Source organism: Aedes albopictus, chromosome 1, assembly GCF_035046485.1.
Source record: "Aedes albopictus strain Foshan chromosome 1, AalbF5, whole genome shotgun sequence".
Classification (NCBI taxonomy): domain Eukaryota; kingdom Metazoa; phylum Arthropoda; class Insecta; order Diptera; family Culicidae; genus Aedes; species Aedes albopictus.
The window spans coordinates 180,971,375-180,994,715 of NC_085136.1; the positions used below are offsets into that span (position 1 = coordinate 180,971,375).

Consider the following 23,341-nt stretch of genomic DNA (forward strand, 5'->3'; position numbering starts at 1 on the left):
GTTACGTCACAGGCGCTAGCACACTGAACAGTGTAGAGAGCAAAATGTCATACCTACCTTTGTAATACATTGACTTGTTTACGTTTGTACATAACCCTTTTGTATACGCCGAGAATAAAACACGTTTCGTAAGAGTAAAGCGATTTCCGTATTTCCTACGCGTCCGAAAGTTCCCTACGGTCGGAATCTCTGCTCTGGCCATTCCCTGTACCGACAAAGGGAAATGTCCCATGTGAAACCCGTCATTTTCGACTAGCGAAGTTGGGTTTTTCTCCAAATCCGTGCGTCGGACCTAGCTTCGGAAGTGGTGCGCTGTATAGCGGACCAGGTTTACTATACAGCGCATCACTTCCGAAGTAAGGTCCGACGCATGGATTTGGAGAAAAATCCAACTTCGCTAGTCGAAAACTCCGATTTTCAACTAAATTGAGAATATGGTTTGCGATTATGCGGATTAACAGCGTAAGGGGCTGTTCAAAAACCACGTAGACCAAACTTTGGCCATCTCAGAAACCCCCTCCCCCCCTTTTGTCCATACAAAAATTTTGAAATTTGTATGGAGCGTAGACTTTGGCCAGAACCCCCCCCCCCCCCCTCTCCCCCCAAAAAGTCTACGTGGTTTATGAACGGCCCCTAAATTGATTAAACGTCGCGATCACCAAAGCAATATTTGATTATTTCATTCGCAAAATCATAAAACATTTCAAATAATCAGAAAATTATGGCTTACGCAGCAATTTAAACTGTTTAGTGAGTAACCCTATTATGTTTAGGTACGTATATAGTAAATCGATTATTTATTCATCGATTATTTGAGCACAAAAAACTTCGACACCCCTAACATTTTTTTTCGAAAAATGTCGCATTGCACGGTAAACTTAAATTGATCAAAATACAATTATTGACTTTTTCTGACAACAGGTGGTGCTGTAAACATTCGCCAACGGTGTCTCCATGTCGTTGTATGTAAAAACGCTAAGTGACCACTATTGCTAATATAGTATATTTGGTGAAGGTTAATATCACCTATAAGTGGCAATCACGTGAGGAAAACATTTGCACTCCTACTCCGGATGTTAGTTTTATCATTATTTACCCGTTTTACCCGATTCGATTGGGTAATATTTGCATATGCAATCTGAATGGCCTTTGAATTGGCGTGCATTTTTGTGTGAGGAAAAACTCGTGCTAGTGTTCGTGTGTTGAAATGTCACTTATCTCTCCTTATCCTATAGCTGTTTTTTTACCCCACGTCTCCACTAGTCTGAAATGTCTTGCCATTTTGCTGCCAGAAAGAGAAAACGTAACAGAAATGATCAACATCGCTGCTTTGCATGCAAACAGCGAGATAACATTTCTGTCATGACACATCTGTCCAGCAAAATGGCAAGACATTTCTGTCTAGTGGAGACGTCGGGTTAAGTAAGAAGTAAAACATACCTGATGCATTGGAGACAGTGTTTCTAATATTTCATCATCCGGGCATGCCATTGGCTGTAGTTGTGACATCTGTTGTGTAATAGCTAATGTTCCACTTTGGCACACATCAATGCTTGATGTAATTGTTTCTGAAAAGGAAAAGGATAGTGTGGCATTATGCCATGGTAAAATAATAGACTATTACTTTTATTATCTGTATTAACGAGATTTTTAGCCCTAGGCTAGTTCATCTCCAATTTGTGTGCTTTGCGGACGACATGGACATTATTGCCAGAACATTTGGAACGGTGGCAGAGCTGTACACCCGCCTGAAACGCGAAGCAGCAAAGGTCAGACTGGTGGTGAATGCCTCAAAAACAAAGTACATGCTGGTAGGCGGAACCGACAACGACCGGATCCGTCTGGGTAGTAATGTTACGATAGACGGGGATACTTTCGGGGTGGTGGAGGAATTCGTTTACCTCGGATCCTTACTGACGGCTGACAACAACGTGAGCCGTGAAATTCGGAGGCGCATCATCAGCGGAAGTCGGGCCTACTACGGGCTCCAGAAGAAACTGCGGTCGAAAAAGATTCACCCACGCACCAAATGCACCATGTACAAAACGCTGATAAGACCGGTGATCCTCTACGGGCACGAGACATGGACCATGCTCGAGGAGGACCTGCAAGCACTCGGAGTTTTCGAGCGACGCGTGCTAAGGACGATCTTCGGCGGTGTGCAGGAGAACGGTGTGTGGCGAAGAAGAATGAACCACGAGCTCGCTGCACTTTACGGCGAACCCAGCATCCAGAAGGTGGCCAAAGCCGGAAGGATACGGTGGGCAGGGCATGTTGCAAGAATGCCGGACAACAACCCTGCAAAGCTGGTGTTTGCAACTGATCCGGTTGGCACAAGAAGGCGTGGAGCGCAGAGAGCACGATGGGCGGACCAGGTGGAGCGTGACTTGGCGAGCATCGGGCGCGACCGAGGATGGAGAGCGGCAGCCACGAACCGTGTATTATGGAGAAATATTGTTGATTCAGTTTTATCTTGAATTTGATGTAATACTAAATAAATGAATGCTAGTTCATCTCGGAACCCACGCTTTACTTCCCTTCCGAAGGAAGAACTCACATTTTGTGAGTTTTTGTCGGGAGTGGGATTCGATCCCAGGTCCTCGACGTGATAGTCAGGTGTTCTAACCATCACACCAGGTCCGCTCCGCATCATACACTAATTTCAAGACCTCGATGTACCAAAGAAAATCATTAAATTTTCTGTGTCCAGTCCGGTACCCAATAAATATTCATGACCGTGTATTTTTTTCCGTGTAAATTGCCTTTTGTGTAAATTTTATTTAGCGTGTTACACCGATCTGACAGCTGTGACAATAAGGGACTAAACATAAATTACGTAAGTTAGTACCGAGGATTGATCGCACTGCGGAAAAAATAGCGACCATGACGCCGCTGCTAAAATAGAGAACGTTGAATCAAAACAAAACATAGTCTTCACAAATTTAGTGGCATCGTATGTGGTGCCGTCTCCACGTATATGTTATAAGACTCTAGTTGGCCCCGGAACCGCTCGGTCCTTGAGGAGGACCGGCTTAAACCCCTGCCCGGTGGTCTAAGCCGCGGCAGTCTGGCAGGGTGGACTTACTATGCCTCTTTTGGTCCCGGGCTAGGGGCAGGACAGATCTAACGAGAGCAAATCTGTGTTCGAGGTGTTGTTCAGAATTCCTCACAGTTCCTCAGAATTTCTCCCATTTATGCCAAAGTGTGATCTGGCACCAATGTCAAACTGCAAAGTGTTGCGTGTGCTGAATGAAAATTGCAGTTTTGGGGATGTATTTCAACAGATTTCGTCGATCATCGACAAAAAGAGTTGTTCAGAATTTCTCAGAGTTGCTCTCGTTTGCACAGTGTCTTGCCCCTAGGTCCCGGGTCTCAGGGAGTCTGGCGTGGGGAGGTTTTCGGGCGCGAGGAACCTGAACTAACAACTTTAATATGGATACAAAATTTATTAAACAACTTACGTCAAGGCCGAAAGGATTGTTCGGTGGGTTTGATGGCGGCGCAGGGTTCAGTTGGCGGGAGCAGTGTAGCGACGGTAGGGTTTGGCTGCAAGGGATCCTGACTTTGGAGTCCCGAAATCGGCCCCAAGTCCAGCAGGGGTGCCGGTAACTCCGACAAGAATGGCAAAAAAAACATTTCTTCGGCCGCTGAGGATGAGCGAAGCGGTTAGTGGAGATATTTGCGGTGATCGGGAGCGTTTGCTGAAGAACTCGGTGTTAATAATAAAACAACCCAGGGAGCTCGACATCGACCACAACACCGGCCGGGATGGCGGAAAATCCGATTGGGATCGCCAGACGTCACGCCGATTTGGAACTTGCGGGGATAGCTAAGTCCCTTAGCGTAGGTAAGGCCCCAGGTCCGGACGGAGTTCCGAACCTGGCCTTAAAAGTAGCTATTGCAGAGGCTCCCGAGATGTTCAGGTCTGCTATGCAGAAATGCCTGGACGAGGGAGTTTTCCCAGAAGCTTGGAAGAGGCAGAGCCTGGTACTATTGCCAATGGCGGGGAAACCACCCGGAGACCCGTCGGCATATAGACCAATATGCTTGATTGACACGGCGGGGAAGGTGCTCGAAAAGATCATCCTCAATAGAATGTTGCGGTTCACCGAGGGCGAAAATGGTCTTTCGAGTAACCAGTACGGCTTCCGGAAGGGGAGGTCCACCGTAGACGCTATCTTATCGGTTACAAAAACCGCCGAGAAAGCACTCGAGCCTCAGAGGAGGGGAATTCGCTTTTCGGCGGTAGTGACTCTGGATGTAAGGAATGCGTTTAATAGCGCCAGCTGGTCTGCTATTGCCGATGCGCTCTTGCGTCTGGGGATACCGGAGTACCTATACAAGATTCTCGGAAGTTACTTTCAGAATCGTGTACTAGTCTACGACACGGAGGTGGGTCGGAAGTGCTTTCACATTACCTCAGGAGTCCCGCAAGGTTCCATCCTGGGTCCGGTGTTATGGAATGTCATGTACGACGAGATGTTGAGGTTAGAGTATCCAGTGGGAGTGGTGATTGTCGGTTTTGCCGACGACATTACGCTCGAAGTCTACGGTGAAACGATCGAGGAGGTAAAGTTGACTACCAACCACTCGATCAAGGTTGTGGAGGCGTGGATGCGGTCCAGGAAACTGGAGCTGGCTCACCACAAGACAGAGGTGACGGTTGTTAACAACCTGAAGTCGGAGCAGCAGACGGAAATCAGTGTAGGAGAGTGTACTATCCTGTCAAAGCGCTCCGTCAAATACTTGGGCGTGATGATCGACGATAAGCTTATCTTCGGTAGCCACGTCGATTATGCCTGTAAAAGAGCCTCCACAGCTATTGCGGCACTGTCCCGGATGATGTCCAATAGCTCTGCGGTGTACGCCAGTAAGCGCAAGCTTCTGGCTAGTGTTGCTACGTCCGTACTTAGGTATGGCGGCCCGGCGTGGGGCACCGCGCTAAGTACTAAATGCTGCCGACGGAAGCTGGAAAGTACTTACAGGCTTATGTGCCAGAGGGTTGCAAGTGCGTACCGTACCGTGTCACACGACGCTCTCTGCGTCATTACTGGTATGGTGCCTATCAGCATTCTTATCAGTGAGGACATGGAGTGCTTCGAAATGCGCGGCACAAGAGGCATACGCAGGACTGCCAGGATGGCCTCTATGGTCAAATGGCAGCGCGCGTGGGATAGTTCCACCAAAGGAAGGTGAACCCATAGGTTGATACCGAGGGTAGATAGTTGGATTAATAGGCGCCATGGGGAAGTTACATTCCACCTGACACAGGTCCTTACAGGTCATGGTTGCTTCCGACAGTATCTACACCGTTTCGGGCATGCAGATTCTCCCGAATGCCCAGCGTGCAATGGTTTAGAGGAAACGGCGGAACACGTTTTGTTCGTGTGCCCGCGTTTTCGCACAATGCGTGACCGCATGCATGCCACATGCGGGGAGGACACAAACCCGGACAACTTGGTCCAGAGGATGTGTAGGGATGAGTTTGGCTGGAACGCCGTTTCAACGGCTATCACCCATATCGTCTGGGAACTACAGAGGTGGCGCGTGGACTCGGAGAGTGGCTAGTCCAGATGCAGTACAAGAGGTGGTCCAGGGGTTCGGAGTCGGCTTCGTAGGTCATACCGGTGCCCTGCGGTCGAGATCGACCCTTACAGCGATTAAGTGGCCGCGGAGAGGAAGTCCCGGTAGCGGTGATGTCGTGGCGTCGGTCTTCTGGGTTGGATCCGAGCCCGCGGTTGGAAAGGGGTCCCCGGCAAGGGTCGGGGTAGGTGAGATCCTGCTGTCTGCAACCTACGGGTGCATCTGATAGAGCCTGAAGGGTAGTGATACCCTTCCTTACGGGCAGGTCAGATCGGGTTGCACGTGGGCATCAGTTCTTGATGTCCGCTCAGCAGTAGGGCGCGGGCGGGGTTGACCCTGCCTGCCTTCCGAGGACAAAGGGAGTGGCGAGGACCACTCGGGCTTTTCGGGCCCGTATGAAGTTGATCACCAATATCAACTTCTTTTCCCGATCAGCCTAGATAGCTGTGTAGTGTCGGTAGCGGTTAGTTCAACTGGCTAAGAATAGCACTACGGACCGCCTGTTCCAGTGGTAGGAATCCACTAATCAGGTGACCCCTAATTCATGGTGTTATGCGGCTTTATGCTTACCGTGCCTAGGAATGAATGGCTAGGGGGGTCTAATAAAAACCTAACCGCAAACGGAGCCTGTGGAGTACCAGGGCACCCTCCACAGTATTTGCCCTTACTGTGCTAACCGGAGCAATAGCGCGGTGGACCTTGTGTTTCTCCGAGACAATCAGCTGCCCTTCTTCAATCTCATACTTGAGGCTGAATAAGGGCGGGATTATGAAGATGTTATTAATTAGTTTAGATTTTCACCTATATGGTTTCGCATTATGCGTTTTACACAGTGTATTCTGTGCATCCTCGCCTTTGGCGCACTCAATTCGATACCGATCTGGCTTTATTGTTGCTGTTCTTTTTTGTGCTGTGATTGTTAAGAGTTTAATCTTGCCTAGTTTGGGTAGTGGCTACGGTTAGGATAGCTCAGATCAATCTTCAGCACAAAAGAACAGCAACGATCAATCTTTGTAGACTTATGCAAAATGGTACAGCCCAAGTGGCGTTAGTCCAAGAACCTTACTTTCGTAAGGGGAATTTCTATTTAGGAAACCTCGTGAATCCGGTGTTTGCTACTTTCAGTAAAAATGAAATGGCAAACTCACGTGTCATGCCTCGAGCATGTGTGCTTGTCAACAACGCAATCGTTGCTACACTCATCTCTGAACTAACTACCAGAGATGTATGTGCTATCATAATAGATGTATCTGTTGGAAACCTCAACAGGAAATACGTTTATTGTTCGGTTTATTTACCGCATGATGAACCATCCCCTACGGATGCTTTCAAGCAAGTCATTGCATACTGCACTTCAAAAGGCCTTCCGCTAACTGTTGGTAGTGATGCTAATGCTCACCATATAATCTAGGGCAGCTCAGACATCAATTTGAAGGCTCCAGTTTGATGGAATACTTGAGTAGTACAGATCTTGGATTACTTAACATAGCCAACCGCCCAACCTTCATGGTATCTGGTAGAGAGGAAGTGTTAGACATAACGCTTTGCTCTAGCAGAATTAGTCATGAGCTGACCAATTGGCATGTGTCAGATGAAGAATCTTTATCTGATCATCGTTACATCTTGTTTGAACATGTGAATTTTACTTCGCAAACTTTGCGTTTCAGGAATCCCCGGTCAACCAACTGGGATCTCTTTACCGATTTGGTTGCAGCCAAATTTCATGGATACTCACCATCAATTGACACTCCAAGTGATTTAGATGATGCCGTTGATACTACAACGGCCTTCATCATGGAAGCTTTTGAAGAAGCCTGCCCTCTGCGGTCTGTGAAGACCACAAGAGGAACCCTTTGGTGGAACTCCGATCTGGCGAAGCTCAGGAAACAATGTAGAAAGAGTTGGAACAGACGACGTTCGGCTGGATCGGAGGCTTTCAGGTCGGCTCGCAAGGCCTACCAGAAAGCTCTTCGGTCTGCTGAACGATCCGGCTGGAAAAACCTTTGTACAAATGTTTCCAGTCTGAGTGAAGCCAGTCGATTGAACAAAATCCTTGCAAAATCTAAGGATTTTCAAGTGAACGAACTTCGTTTGCCAAATGGTGATTTCACTTCCTCTGATGAGGAAGTTTTAGAATGTTTATTCAGTACACACTTCCCCGGATGTGTGGATATTAAATACATCTTCGGATGAACCTGATGTCTTTTCTTGTAGTTATGATTCTTTAGCTTCGGCTCGGAGTATCATAACTTTAGAATCGATTGAATGGGCACTTAATAGCTTTGCTCCTTTCAAATCTCCTGGGGCAGATGGGATTTATCCTATTTTGCTTCAGAAGGGATTTGATCATTTCAAACATGTTTTGAAACAACTACTTGTTTGCAGTTTTGCTACAGGGTATATTCCCAAATCCTGGCGGGATATTACTGTGAAGTTTATTCCGAAAGTGGGTCGCGCGTCGTATGAAGAAGCAAAGAGCTTCAGACCTATCAGTTTGACCTCTTTTCTTCTGAAATGCTTAGAACGCATTGTGGATCATCACATCCGTGATGTTTATCTGGCCAATGTGCCTCTTCATGTGAACCAACATGCTTACCAATCTGGAAAGTCCACTGTGACTCTTTTACACAAAGTTGTTTACGATATCGAGAAGGCATTCGCTCAAAAGCAATCCTGCTTGGGTGTTTTCTTAGATATCGAGGGTGCCTTTGACAACGTGCCTTTCGATGCCATATTGGAAGCCGCACGGGGTCATGGTATATCTCCAATGATTTCCAATTGGATTCACCAAATGCTCAAAAACCGACATCTCTTCTCGACATTGCGTCAAGCGGCGATTAGGAAATTGAGTGTTTGTGGATGCCCCCAAGGGGGAGTCTTATCACCACTTTTATGGAATCTCGTAGCAGATACGCTATTGAGGCAACTCAATAATAGCGGTTTTCCTACTTATGGTTTTGCCGACGACTACCTAACATTGTTAGTCGGTATGTGCATCAGCACCCTTTTCGACCTGATGCAAAACGCTCTTCAGGTAGTTGAGGGTTGGTGTCGCCAATATGGCCTTTCGGTAAATCCGAGTAAAACATCTATTGTTCTTTTCACGGAAAGGCGAAACCGTAATGGTGTTCGAACTTTACGTCTCTTTGATTCTGAAATCAATGTGACTGAACAGGTAAAGTACGTTGGAGTCATTCTTGATTCCAAGCTTTCCTGGACACCTCATGTTGAGTTCAGAATCAAGAAAGCTTGTATGGCCTTCGGGCAATGCCGGCGAACCTTTGGTACAACTTGGGGTCTAAAACCCAAGTATATCAAATGGATCTACACAACTGTTGTTCGGCCAATATTGGCCTATGGATGTCTTGTGTGGTGGCAAAAGGGCGAAGTGAGAACGGTCCAATCAAAGTTAGGCCATCTCCAAAGGATGTGCTTAATGGCGATGTCTGGAGCGTTCTCTTCAACTCCCACGGCAGCGCTCGAAGTTCTCTTTGACGTTGTCCCACTACACATTCATCTCAAACAAGAAGCACTTTCTTGCACTTACCGTCTATGGGTATCAGGTATCAGGTATCAGTAGGTCGGCTCTAGAGGCACGTTCTCCTCCATTTGGGAAATTTGTGCCATCGCCATGAACACGAGCCTATTCATCATTTACCTGACGGAGAAGGGAAGGAAAAAGGATAGGAGATGGGAAAAGACAGGTAAGGGAATAGGATCGTCATACTCGCAAAAGCGTACCACAATGGGTTCACATAGCGTCCTGAAAAGGACACTGTAATAACGCATAAGCGTGCCACAATGGGTTCGAACAGCGCCCTGAGAAGGGCACTGTGATAATGCATAAAGCGTAAAGAGAGCCTATAGCTCTTTACCACAGCGGGTCAAGAACAACAGAACGTCCTGAAGATTCAGGTTTCTGAAGTCAGTTTCACTTAATAAGTGTTTCCCGAGTACTCGGAAACGCAATTGCGCAAAAGCTGGACAGTTACATATTAAATGATACGAAGTTCCATAATCGGATTCACAGCTATCACATGCAAATGAATCAGCTTGCTGAATATTCGCCATGTGATAACTGAGTCGGCAGTGGCCAGTCAATGCTTTGACCAGCATGCTGCAATTCTGCTTTGACAGATTTGTTAGATACTTTGCCACCCCTAGAGATGGCTCAGTACAATACAATTTTGTTTGACGACATGACTCCAAACTATTCCAGTATTGTTTGTGCTGAGTGGCAGCCCAGGTGTCAATCTGAAGCTTCACCCAACACTTGGATACCGGAATAGCTGGCTCAGGGCCAATGAAGTCATGTGATGCTCCAGTGCGAGCTAACTCATCAGCCAATTCATTTCCAGCGATGGAAGAATGGCCAGGTACCCATACAAGGTGAACAGCGTTTGCTGAATTCAGCTCCTCAATTTGAGTTCGACAAGCGATAACTATCTTCGACCTGGAGTTGGCCGAAGCAAGTGCTTTAATAGCAGCCTGGCTATCTGAACAGAAGTATATTACTTTGCCCATTACGTGCTGCTGAAGTGCTGATTGCACTCCGCACATAAGAGCAAAGATTTCGGCCTGAAAAACGGTGCAGTGTCTGCCAAGTGAATAAGACTGATACAGCCTTAGCTCACGAGAATAAACACCAGCACCTGCTCGACCTTCTAGAAGGGAGCCATCAGTGTAACATACGATGCCGTCTGAAATACTTCTCTCCAGATAACCAGATGTCCACTCTTCCCGGGAAGGGAATTTCGTGGAAAATGTCCTATATGGAAAATTACAAGCAATTGTAAGATCACTTGGAGCAAGGACAACTTTGTCCCAATTCACCAAAAGTGGAAACAACGAGGTGTGTGTTGAACTGCGGTTCACAGGAGTTTCCTCTAGTAAACCGAGTACCCATAGACGGTAAGTGCAAGAAAGTGCTTCTTGTTTGAGATGAATGTGTAGTGGGACAACGTCAAAGAGAACTTCGAGCGCTGCCGTGGGAGTTGAAGAGAACGCTCCAGACATCGCCATTAAGCACATCCTTTGGAGATGGCCTAACTTTGATTGGACCGTTCTCACTTCGCCCTTTTGCCACCACACAAGACATCCATAGGCCAATATTGGCCGAACAACAGTTGTGTAGATCCATTTGATATACTTGGGTTTTAGACCCCAAGTTGTACCAAAGGTTCGCCGGCATTGCCCGAAGGCCATACAAGCTTTCTTGATTCTGAACTCAACATGAGGTGTCTAGGAAAGCTTGGAATCAAGAATGACTCCAACGTACTTTACCTGTTCAGTCACATTGATTTCAGAATCAAAGAGACGTAAAGTTCGAACACCATTACGGTTTCGCTTTTCCGTGAAAAGAACAATAGATGTTTTACTCGGATTTACCGAAAGGCCATATTGGCGACACCAACCCTCAACTACCTGAAGAGCGTTTTGCATCAGGTCGAAAAGGGTGCTGATGCACATACCGACTAACAATGTTAGGTAGTCGTCGGCAAAACCATAAGTAGGAAAACCGCTATTATTGAGTTGCCTCAATAGCGTATCTGCTACGAGATTCCATAAAAGTGGTGATAAGACTCCCCCTTGGGGGCATCCACAAACACTCAATTTCCTAATCGCCGCTTGACGCAATGTCGAGAAGAGATGTCGGTTTTTGAGCATTTGGTGAATCCAATTGGAAATCATTGGAGATATACCATGACCCCGTGCGGCTTCCAATATGGCATCGAAAGGCACGTTGTCAAAGGCACCCTCGATATCTAAGAAAACACCCAAGCAGGATTGCTTTTGAGCGAATGCCTTCTCGATATCGTAAACAACTTTGTGTAAAAGAGTTAGGCCATCTCCAAAGGATGTGCTTAATGGCGATGTCTGGAGCGTTCTCTTCAACTCCCACGGCAGCGCTCGAAGTTCTCTTTGACGTTGTCCCACTACACATTCATCTCAAACAAGAAGCACTTTCTTGCACTTACCGTCTATGGGTACTCGGTTTACTAGAGGAAACTCCTGTGAACCGCAGTTCAACACACACCTCGTTGTTTCCACTTTTGGTGAATTGGGACAAAGTTGTCCTTGCTCCAAGTGATCTTACAATTGCTTGTAATTTTCCATATAGGACATTTTCCACGAAATTCCCTTCCCGGGAAGAGTGGACATCTGGTTATCTGGAGAGAAGTATTTCAGACGGCATCGTATGTTACACTGATGGCTCCCTTCTAGAAGGTCGAGCAGGTGCTGGTGTTTATTCTCGTGAGCTAAGGCTGTATCAGTCTTATTCACTTGGCAGACACTGCACCGTTTTTCAGGCCGAAATCTTTGCTCTTATGTGCGGAGTGCAATCAGCACTTCAGCAGCACGTAATGGGCAAAGTAATATACTTCTGTTCAGATAGCCAGGCTGCTATTAAAGCACTTGCTTCGGCCAACTCCAGGTCGAAGATAGTTATCGCTTGTCGAACTCAAATTGAGGAGCTGAATTCAGCAAACGCTGTTCCCCTTGTATGGGTACCTGGCCATTCTTCCATCGCTGGAAATGAATTGGCTGATGAGTTAGCTCGCACTGGAGCATCACATGACTTCATTGGCCCTGAGCCAGCTATTCCGGTATCCAAGTGTTGGGTGAAGCTTCAGATTGACACCTGGGCTGCCACTCAGCACAAACAATACTGGAATAGTTTGGAGTCATGTCGTCAAACAAAATTGTATTGTACTGAGCCATCTCTAGGGGTGGCAAAGTATCTAACAAATCTGTCAAAGCAGAATTGCAGCATGCTGGTCAAAGCATTGACTGGCCACTGCCGACTCAGTTATCACATGGCGAATATTCAGCAAGCTGATTCATTTGCATGTGATAGCTGTGAATCCGATTATGGAACTTCGTATCATTTAATATGTAACTGTCCAGCTTTTGCGCAATTGCGTTTCCGAGTACTCGGGAAACATTTATTTAGTGAAACTGACTTCAGAAACCTGAATCTTCAGGACGTTCTGTTGTTCTTGACCCGCTGTGGTAAAGAGCTATAGACTCTCTTTACGCTTTATGCATTATCACAGTGCCCTTCTCAGGGCGCTGTTCGCACCCATTGTGGCACGCTTATGCGTTATTACAGTGTCCTTTTCAGGACGCTATGTGAACCCATTGTGGTACGCTTTTGCGAGTATGACGATCCTATTCCCTTACCTGTCCTTTCCCATCTCCTATCCTTTTTCCTTCCCTTCTCCGTCAGGTAAATGATGAATAGGCTCGTGTTCATGGCGATGGCACAAATTTCCCAAATGGAGGAGAACGTGCCTCTAGAGCCGACCTACTGATACCTGATACCACTCGGGAAACTGACTAAGCGCCAGCATGCTACCGTGATGGACTCTCCAGAGCGAGTCATCGATGTTCGTTGCTGCTAGGCTACGCAGCTAACCTTGAGGGTGCGATGTGCACTAGCCCCTCTCTGAAGCAATACCTTCTTGGTGGTTCCGGAGAGACGTAGGGTTTGGCGACCATAGGAATGGTTTAGTGGGTACGAGGAGAGAGTAGTCCTGGCTTTTACTTTTGTTGTAGAAGACGGCCTGCCAGACCTACACTACCCTAACCTTCTGTTAGGGTGTCTGTTGAGCAGATTATCCCCCTATGGTTTAGAAGAAAAAAAAAAGACGTCACGCCGATGGTCGCGGGGTACTGGCTGAGGCTGTCACGGAAAATGCCAGCGTTCAAAAGGCTTCGTAGGCAAGTGCGCCGTAGGCGCTCGACAAGATGGTTCTGTAGGCCGGGAGTGCGGCCCACTCGATGGCAGTGTGGGCCTGGGTTAACGTGTCGCGAAGCGGCGACAGACGGGTTACCGTCTGTCGATGAAGTGGCCGCACTTTGTAACAGCGGAATGGCAGGCACAACTTCTGTGGAACGTTATTTGAGTGGATTTTGTCATATCTGCAGAAAAGAGTACAATTTGTCAAGGTGCTCAACAACCGTCCAGTTTGTTTAGCGTGCACTCTGGGGTTCCACAGGGTAGCCACTAGGGCAGTTCAGACTTTAAACATGTCAAAAATTCAAAGCTCCCATATGTTCATTACAATCCTTGGTGTAAAACTAGAGCCCTGTCAAATTTTCAGTCATTTCGGTGGTGATTTAATGGTGGCCCAAAAGCAAAATAGGTTTATATGGGAATTACTATGGAGAATTTTCAAAAAAGGTTATCCACGCTGTAGAGCATTAATACATAGATGACGTCATAGGGTCAAAGCCGAATTGAATTTTTCAGATCTCAATGATGAATGTTGCCGAAGACCGGAACTTATTTCGATAATCGGGTAAAAAGTTATTCAACAAATTCTCACTCGCATGCGCATCTTCATACACGATGCCCTACAAGGTGTGCAAGAAGGTAACACGCATACTATGATTGCGTGTCAAGCGTGTGGATAGAGCTGTGGTCCTCTGTTCAAGCATACATGGACGATTATTGATAAATAACTTTTGTCTCGTGAGTCGAAACGAGTTGCGGTCTTCGGCAACATTCATCGTTGAGGTCTGAAGAATTCAATTCGGCTTTGACCCTATGACTTCATCCATGTATTGATGCTCTATAGCGTGGAGAACCTTTTTTGAGAATTCTCCATAGTAATTCCCATATAAACCTATTTTGCTTTTGGGCCACCATTAAATCACCACCGAAATGGCTGAAAATTTGACAGGACTCTGGTTTTGCACCAAGGATTGTAATAAACATATGGGAGCTTTGAATTTTTGACAAGTTTATAGTCTGAACTGCCCTAGTAGCCACCTGAGCCCACTGCTGTTCGTTATGGTTATGAATAAGCTGCCGTCATTCATGACAAAAGCGATTGTATTAATCTTTGCAGACGACGTAAAAATATTTCTACCGGTGAAATTTGCCACTGATTGTCTCTCACTTCAGCGCGATTTGCACAATTTTGAGAGATTCGTCGAAGTAAGCGGATTGAGCATCAATCCTAGTAAATGTTCAATTGTTACATACTGCAGAAGACTTCAACCGGTAGCATTTGACTACAACTTGAGTGACACGGTCTTGCAGCGCGTAGAAAATGTTCGGGATCTTGGTGTGACAATGGATAAGTGCTTGACATTCAATGATCACCTCACCAGAGTTGTTAACCCTCTAATACCCAAATTTTTGATTTTGATCTAAATATCATTTTTCGTCATCTAAAATCGATTTAAACATGAAAGATGATTCTCTTTAATTCTCGATTTTGTGAATTTCAGTGTTTGATTTTTCTAATTTTTTTTTTTTTGAACATCCCCACACTTTTATATTTTTCCTAGAAGCCAATTTGGGGTACGAATTTTTTAGATGAAAACATATTGAGATTTTATGATTATTGTTGAAATATTATTTTAATTTTTTTTCACAGAAAATTTTATTTTCCGTGTAATTTTATGGAAAATAATTTAAGAGGTCGGAACCCGCTCGTTGAGCCACAACCTCCACCCAACCAACGAATTCGATTCGCTAGTTGGGTGAAGTGACAGCAGCACAAGGGGCGTGCGCATTGTTTTTTTTTAATCATTTTTAGGTTGGAAGCAAAAAGCAAAATTTTTCAATTTGTTTCACATTTAGAGCAAAACTGATACGTTTTGCAAGATACATATATGGCCAATGCTAGGGGCAGGACAGATCTAACGAGAGCAAATCTGTGTTCGAGGTGTTGTTCAGAATTCCTCACAGTTCCTCAGAATTTCTCCCGTTTATGCCAAAGTGTGATCTGGCACCAATGTCAAACCGCAAAGTGTTGCGTGTGCTGAATGAAAATTGCAGTTTTAGGGATGTCTTTTAACAAATTTCGTCGATCAACGATGAAAAGAGTAACTCAGAATCCCTCAGAGTTACTCTCGTTTGCACAGTTTCTTGCCCCTAGGGCCAATGCGAGAAATAATTATTTTCACCCATTTTTAGTCGGTGAAGTGAAAATATAGACCCGGACCAAAAGCAAGCACAAAACGCTTTTAATGATCGACAAAATAAAGATTACCGATGTTTTGCATTTATTTCGAAGTAATTGTACATATTCTTTTTTTTTTAAAGAAATATGAAATAGAAATTCTTTTCGATTATCATTAAAGTTTAAGAAACCAAAAACTCATTAGCTCGCCCCTCGGAATTACAGATTGGTTGTCATTTTCAGTTTGACATTGAATTATGACATCCAGGTACTTTTTAGTTGGCTGACAGCTCAACTAACGGGGCCCCAACTAAAAAGTCACCCAACTATTAAGCCCCCAACCAGCGAGTCATGACTGTATTTGATTCCCTTAAGGACAGACTTGTTAGAATCCCAAAATGGCCGCCACAATGGCCGACTTTGACACCTACTCACGATTTCGAGGGCACAAATCTCTTCGTAATCAAATCCAGCGCACCTGAGCTTCTTATTGTCGGGCCGCCACCAAACCGGACTTCGCACAATCAAGTCGCGATGCGACCCAACTCGCGACGTTTTTTAATCATGTCAAAAGTAGTGCGCATCCTTCCCGTTGTTGTCAGCAACACAACGCACTAGATGCGAAACAGTTGCGACACTTGTGGACCAAGAAAATGGCAATTTTTGATTGAATGTCGGTCTTGATTCCAACCGGATAGACAATATTTTAAGCTTATTGCAAGTGAGCAAGAACAGAATAATTAAATGCACTGTTGTTTGAAACTTGCTTCGAGAGATTTGTGCGTTTTAAGTTCTGATGCACTGTTGATGCGGGATTTCATGACGTTTGTCCTTAAACTATTAAACAAGGATAGTATGATTTGGGAAAAAATTAAAATATGTTAATTGTAGCGATTCAATACAAAATAAACAATAACTTCTAAAAGGTGACTTAACCGTAGTCTGGCCAGCAAAAAAAAAACACCCGTAGAAGGCCGGCAGGGTACCCGGGTACCCACAAAATGGAAATGATCATATCTCAGCGATTTTCCACCGATTTTAAAAGTTTTTGCCTTATTCAACTCAGAAACTAGTGTTGTACCCGAGAAAGAAGATGTCCGAAGGATTAGCCTCCCTTTCTATCCCAAATTAACAAATTCGGTTCAACACACTCTGAAGCGCCATGGTTTCCACGTAGTGTACAAAAGTCAAAACACACTGAAGGACTTGCTGTGCAATCTCAAGGATAAGATTCCCACCGAAGAAAAATCTGGAATCTATCAAATATCCTGCAAAGATTGTCCAGCAGTGTACATCGGACAAACTCGCCGCAAATTGAAAGTTTGCCTGCGGGAACATAGGAATGCGGTTGAGAATGGTAGGCTGAACGAATCGAGTGTGGCAGTACATGCTTTGGCCGAAAATCACACTGTTAATTGGGAACAAGCTAAGCTGCTAAAAACCGTTAGAAAAACCTCTCACCTCAATGCTTGGGAATCAATGCACATAGCTACTGCCAACTCCCCATTGATGAATGAGGATGATGCTCCCATACAATCATCCCTCTTCCGTTTGACGAAGCTCAAAATGCAGTAAATTTCATCTCTTCTCGACGTGTACTGTATACAGTATGAATATGTGTGTCGTGTGAGCAACCAATAGTAATTAGTCGGACATCGTCCCGTCGATGGGCTGCATCGAGCCCGTAACCGGTCGGCAAAAAAGGTAATTATTAATCCTTTTTAATCGTTAGTAAGAACAAAACGTGTTGTGTCCGTTCTCGTTGTCGCGTCTCGTGGGTGCACGGTGATTAGATCGGTCTAACCAAATATAGATAACCCGATAGATGATGAGTTTCTGAATTGAATGAGCTAAAAATTTCCAAAATCGATGAAAAATTGACGGAGATATGATCATTTCAATTTCGTGGGTGTGGTAATCACCTGAGAGAGAGGAGACAGCTGGCTTCGATTGCGTGCTACTTAATGTCAAGGAGGACCTGTCACAAACTGTCACCGCGAACCCAACTGAAAATCGCACATTGATGGTGTAAGGTGATCAAATTTCCAAAATTTCTTTTTAAAATACGGCTCCGTTCTTTGTAATTTAAAAAGATAAAATAATGATGGTCAGTTTTCCCAAACCAGCGCAACGAATCCATTAATTGTTCATGGTTTGTAGCAGCGTACTCAATATGAAAATCATTTTTGACCAATTTTATATTTTCAAACCATTGTGCGGCGCCCAAAGTTGTACAAACAAGTAAGAAGAAGAAATGTAAACATCGTGGCTGTCAGTGAGCTGTCTCCTCTCTCTCAGGTAATCACGTTCGGCAAGCCCGAATGTGCATCAAAGACTAAATGCTACACTGCCACGCAGCAGTGTGTATGCCGGCTGTCGCACCATCCCGCGTATGCGTCGGAGTGTAGTGAACAATGTTGATTCTACATAAACACATTTATGAGTAAGGCACTCGTCACCACATCCCCCTTTCTTTAATCCAGCTATGCTCATACGTATAATAACTTAATAATTGCCTGAAATACTCTACACCGCCCAATCCTATGAGCTCTATCAAGTCATTACTAAATATGCTAATATTTATTATGCGTTGCGCGAAAATTTTTGAGCGCAAGTGCTCGTATACCTCCGCCAGTATGGTAAATCGTGTTAGTGTTTTCGGCGCAGTATTCTTTGGCCCATTCGCGCACTTATTGTAAAAACACCAGAACGATTAAACGTACGAGCGGAGGTCTATCAGCGATTTTGCACCATTTTCGCTCTCTATTTTCTTGCAACGGATAATAACAACAGCTGCAGTACACTTGCAATAGGCTCCTAAAGTCCTATCGGGATTCTTGTTTTAAACCACAATATATGGTTCAAGAGTACATATTTACTCATTTTTTGACGTTTTTATTAACCATAGTTGAAAATATATAATTTTTATTTTTTTAAGCCTTTTGTCTCGTCCCTAGCTTATAACACATACTTTTAATGATTTATTTTCACCGTGTATGTCAGATAGGAACATTTTTGAAATCCCAGTGCGAAAAATGTCGAGCTTAGTCACACAAGGTTGACCTCAAATGTCAAAGTAGAACTATTTACCATTTTACTTATTTCGAATTTCCTCATTATTCCTTTGTTTTTCAGGTTCGAGTAAAGTACAATTCCGATTAGAATACCATGCTTGATCGCATTATTCAATATAAGCGAGATTTCGTCTTTAATTTTAGGACCCTATTCTATCCACCGTTTCTTTCATTACTTTCGTTACTCCCTCCTTCTTTGAGTAGTATTAAGTTCACCGAGAAAAACCAATAAAATTCAATTATCATAAAGTGATCCCTGTCTATTGAATGTCTCTATTGAAGACAATCCTGTACAAATGGAGGTTGACAGTGGTTCCTCAGTTACAGTGATGGAAAAAAAATAATTTAATTCTAAATTCGACATTCCTTTATTGAAAAGCTCTAAACAACTTGTTGTGGTAAATGGTTCCAGATTACAGGTGTCTGGTGAAGTGGAAGTTCATGTTCAACATAATGACAAAATAACAAAATTAAATCTTTTAGTGATTGATTGTGATTATCAGTTCATTCCTTTACTGGGTAGACCATGGTTGGAGAAATTTTTTTGGTGATTTGTCTTAAACTTCCTTAAGTTAAATAAAACACCGATAACTTGGTTTGGATACTGATACTGTATTGAAGTTTCTTCATCCGAAGTTGTTAAAAGATAACATAATATATTAGCGATATATACAGAAATGATATGATATTATTATATAATTCAATCTGGCCACACTGCTAGCCGCATTGGCAAAGCTCAAATTCAAATCATTAGGTTAGGCCTTTACAAATGTTCTACGAGAGCTTTTTACCACAGTTGATTTCTGTGGGAACGGGTAAAAAGAGAATTGATAAACAACCGTTATAACCTCACGAGAGTTGTTATTGTTTACAATTGGATCTTCAACACTTCCCCTCAATTCGAACGTTCAACCGTTCAAACAAATATCTATGTTGACTTTTCGGCAATCCTTTAGTGAATGCATCTGCAGGTTGCTCCTTGGATGCCAGGAACTTCAGCTTCAGTTCGCGCTTCTTGATTAAATCACGGATGAACATATACTTGATGTCCAAGTGCTTCATCCTTTGGTGGCTCCTAGGTTCCTCCGCATATCTGATGCAAGGAATGTTGTCCTCCATGATAATCAATGGGATGCTATCCACATCTAATTCCCTTAAAAGGTTTGTTAACCACAAACCCTCTTTTACAGCACATGATAATGCTATCAATTCGGCTTCAGAAGACGACAAACTTACCGTTTGTTGCTTCTTTGTTGCCCATGCAACCAAATTTCCATAAACCTGGAAAGCGTATCCAGATACAGATTTGCGATTATCTTCATCATTTGCAAAATCCGCATCGGCATATCCAATCAACACATTGGCGTTGTTTTGATGCTGATACACTATACATGTATCCATTGTCCCACGTAGGTAACGTAGTATGCGTTTTAAACCGCTCCAATGGGCATCAGATGGACGGCTCTGATATTTACTCAATGCGCTTACCGCAGCACAAATATCGGGCCGTGTAGTTATTGCTAGGTATTGCAAGCAACCCAATAGTTCTTTGTATGGGTGTTGCGTTTCGTTTCCTTCATTCTTCGTCCACTTGTTGTTTGCTTCTAGTGGTGTCCCCACAGGTTTGCAATCAAACATTCCAAATCGTCTCAAAATCCGTGCAGTGTAGCCAGATTGAGCGATTTTTAACGTTTGGGTTTTCATATCTCTGGTTATGTCCATTCCGAGGAAATGTTTGACTTCTGATAAATCCTTCATGTGGAATAACTTTCCAAGTTCGGATTTTATCCAGTCAATTTCATCGAGATTTGCTCCTACAATCAGTAGGTCATCTACGTACAAAATCAAAATTAATCCCTTTTGTTTGTTTTTGTACACACAGGAGTCACATTTCAGCTGGGTAAATCCGAGATTTGTAATCGCCGTGTCAAAACGTTTGTTCCAACTTCTGCTAGCCTGCTTTAAGCCATACAGACTTTTCTGCAGAAGAACAGTTTGACCTTTTCCAACTTCGTCCTTCGGTAGTTGCATGTAGATAACCTCATCTAACTTTCCGTTAAGTAATGCCGTCTTAACATCCATTTGATGGATTAACAACTTCATCTCATTAGCCATGGATAAAATTGTTCTAACGCTCTCCATTCTCGCAACAGGAGAAAAGGTTTCGCTATAGTCGAATCCAGGACGCTGTGAACAGCCCTTGGCCACTAACCGTGCCTTATAGCGTCCATCTTCTTTGACGTTGAACACCCATTTCGACTGAATTGGTTTCTTCGGTACATCTCCGTCCACGATACTCCAGGTTTGGTTTTCCTTCAGTGACCCCATTTCGCTGTCTAGTGCAGTTTTCCACTGCTCCCAATCATCGCGCTGCTTCAGTTGCTCAATAGTTTGAGGAATCGGATTTATTTCAGAAAACGATGAAGCGATTTTTGCCATTTTGTAATCAGTATACCTAGCCGGTACTTTTCTCTCTCGCTCACTTCGCCGCATTTGCTGCATTTCCGGTTCATCCTCCGAATTTTGCTCTTCAAAAGTGCTTTCATAGTCACTTTCTAATGATATTTCTGTAAGCGTATTCTCTTCACTGACATTGGACTGCTCATGAATCATCTCTTCCATGACCGCATTCTTCTCAACTGATTCGTCCTGTTTGCAGCGTGATACAGGAATTAGCTGAACTGTTTCAAGATCTTCTGGGGAAATTTGATCATCTCCATTAGACAAACGATCAGACTGATCCTTGTAAAGCCGCTCTTCATCGAATATCACATTCCTTGAGGACTCAATTGATCGGGTTTCTTTGTTCCAAAGCCTGTACCCGTTATTTGCGTAACCCACAAATACAAGGCGATTGGTTTTCGAATCTAACTTTTGCCGTTTTTCCTTCGGAATTTGAGCATAGGCTGTACAGCCAAAGATTCTCAAATTTTCCAAATTAGGCCGTTTGTTGAAGAACATTTCAAATGGAGTTTTGTTTTCTACAAGTCCATTGGTGGGACATCTATTCGTGATGTAAACAGCACAATGCAATGCTTCTCCCCACATTTCCATTGGCATTCCGCTTCCGTGTAACATTGCACGAACCTTCTCCATCAAAGTTCGGTTGATCCTTTCGCTAACTCCATTTTGTTGTGGTGTGTATGGTACTGTGAAAATCATTTGAATTCCGTTTTCTTTACAGAAGTCTTTGAATTCATTTCCAATGTATTCACCACCATTATCGCACCGTAGTTTGGATATACTTCGCCCAAAGTGTCCTTCAACCAAAGCTTTGAATTCTTGAAATTTCTCGATAACTTCGCTTTTTCGTGCCATCAAATAAGCAAGAGTAAAGTGCGTATAATCATCGGTAAATGTAACAAAATACCGGTAGCCATTATACGTTTTTACTTCCATGGGACCGCAAACATCGGAATGTATAATTTCAAGCGGCCTGCTTGATCTTGGAAGTTCCTGGTGCTCAAATCGTTTGCTGCTTTGCTTCCCCGCTAAACAGCTTTCGCAAACCTTTTGAGTATCTTCTCTAGACAAACTATGGTTGATTCCCTCAACCATGTCGTTCTTAAGCAGCCTTTCTATCCCCGAAAAGCTCAAGTGACCCAATCGCTCATGAAGCTTCTCCATACTTACTTGCTTCGTTCCTATCAACGCTGATGGGTCGACAATCGAATCGTGGGAGAAATCCATGCAGTAAAGTCCATCTACTACCGCCCCCTAGCGATAACCTCGCCAAAGTTCAGGAATAAGACACTGTCGTTTACAAAAACGACTTTCTTCCCCATTTCATTTGCCTTTCTTACCGAAAGGAGATTCGAATCCAGACCAGGAATAAATAAGACGTTATACAATGTAATCGGTTTCATTTTATTCACCCCAATTACGGAAGTCAATCTCATTTTTCCCGACTTTGTGGCCCAAAGCACCTGGCCGGATTTTGCTGTACTAATTGCAGCGGGCTTGTCCAGCTCCTTTACATTCTCCAGCAGCCGTTCGTCGTTGACCATGTGCTCGGTGGCCCCGGAGTCCACGACGAATCGCACATTCGCTGCTCTCTTCGCTCTCGCTCTCTCGATCCTTCTGCCGGCCATCAGGGCGTGGCCGCCGGTCCTCTTCTTGGTTGGCTTCTTCTTCTTCGGGCAACGGTTCTTATAATGGCCGACTCCACCGCACCCGAAACATTTGATTTCGTTCTTCTTCTCCGTTTTCAGCGCAATACTGCTTGATGTCCCCGATGGTCCTGGTACCGCTCCACTGGCAAGCTCTGTGTCCAGCAACATCCGCTTGATGTCATAAATGGGTTTACGACAGAGTTCCTCATTCGACAATACCGTCAGAGCGCCCTTGACGTTGTCGAATTTGTCCGGCAATGCAATCAACAGAGCGTGGACTTTTTCGCTGCTGGTTAAGTTCGCATTCATACGATCAAGCTCCCGTATGATGAGGTCGTACTCGTCAAACAGTCTCTCCAGGCTCTCGAAGTTCCTGTTTCTGAGCATGAACAGCCGTTGACGCATACTCATCAATGCCGCAGTTCCGGACTTCTGATAGGTACGTACCAGAATGTCCATGGCCTCTTTTGCGTAGGTAACCCCTACGATCTTATTCAGTACGTCGTTGCTGACGGCCAAAACGATCTCATCGATGGCATCAACATCATCTTCCACGCGCTTGCGGTATTTCTCCAACCGAGCGTTCTCCTGCTCCGGTGTCTCGCCTGGTGCAGCAGTGGCAAACGTTTCCTCGTCGGGCGTCCGCTTCAGG

At 44.5% G+C, this 23,341-nt stretch overlaps 1 protein-coding gene across 3 annotated transcripts in view; it reads right to left on the reverse strand.

Moving 5' to 3' along the window:
• Nucleotides 1-23,341, reverse strand: part of LOC109424864 (protein ILRUN) — a 228,766-nt gene that overhangs the window by 63,689 nt on the left and 141,736 nt on the right. For all 3 annotated transcript variants that reach the window (XM_029858046.2, XM_062845916.1, XM_062845915.1), the window contains exon 5: nt 1,441-1,568. In XM_029858046.2, coding sequence (XP_029713906.2) covers nt 1,441-1,568 — 128 coding nt within the window. The remainder of the gene's footprint in view (nt 1-1,440; nt 1,569-23,341) is intronic.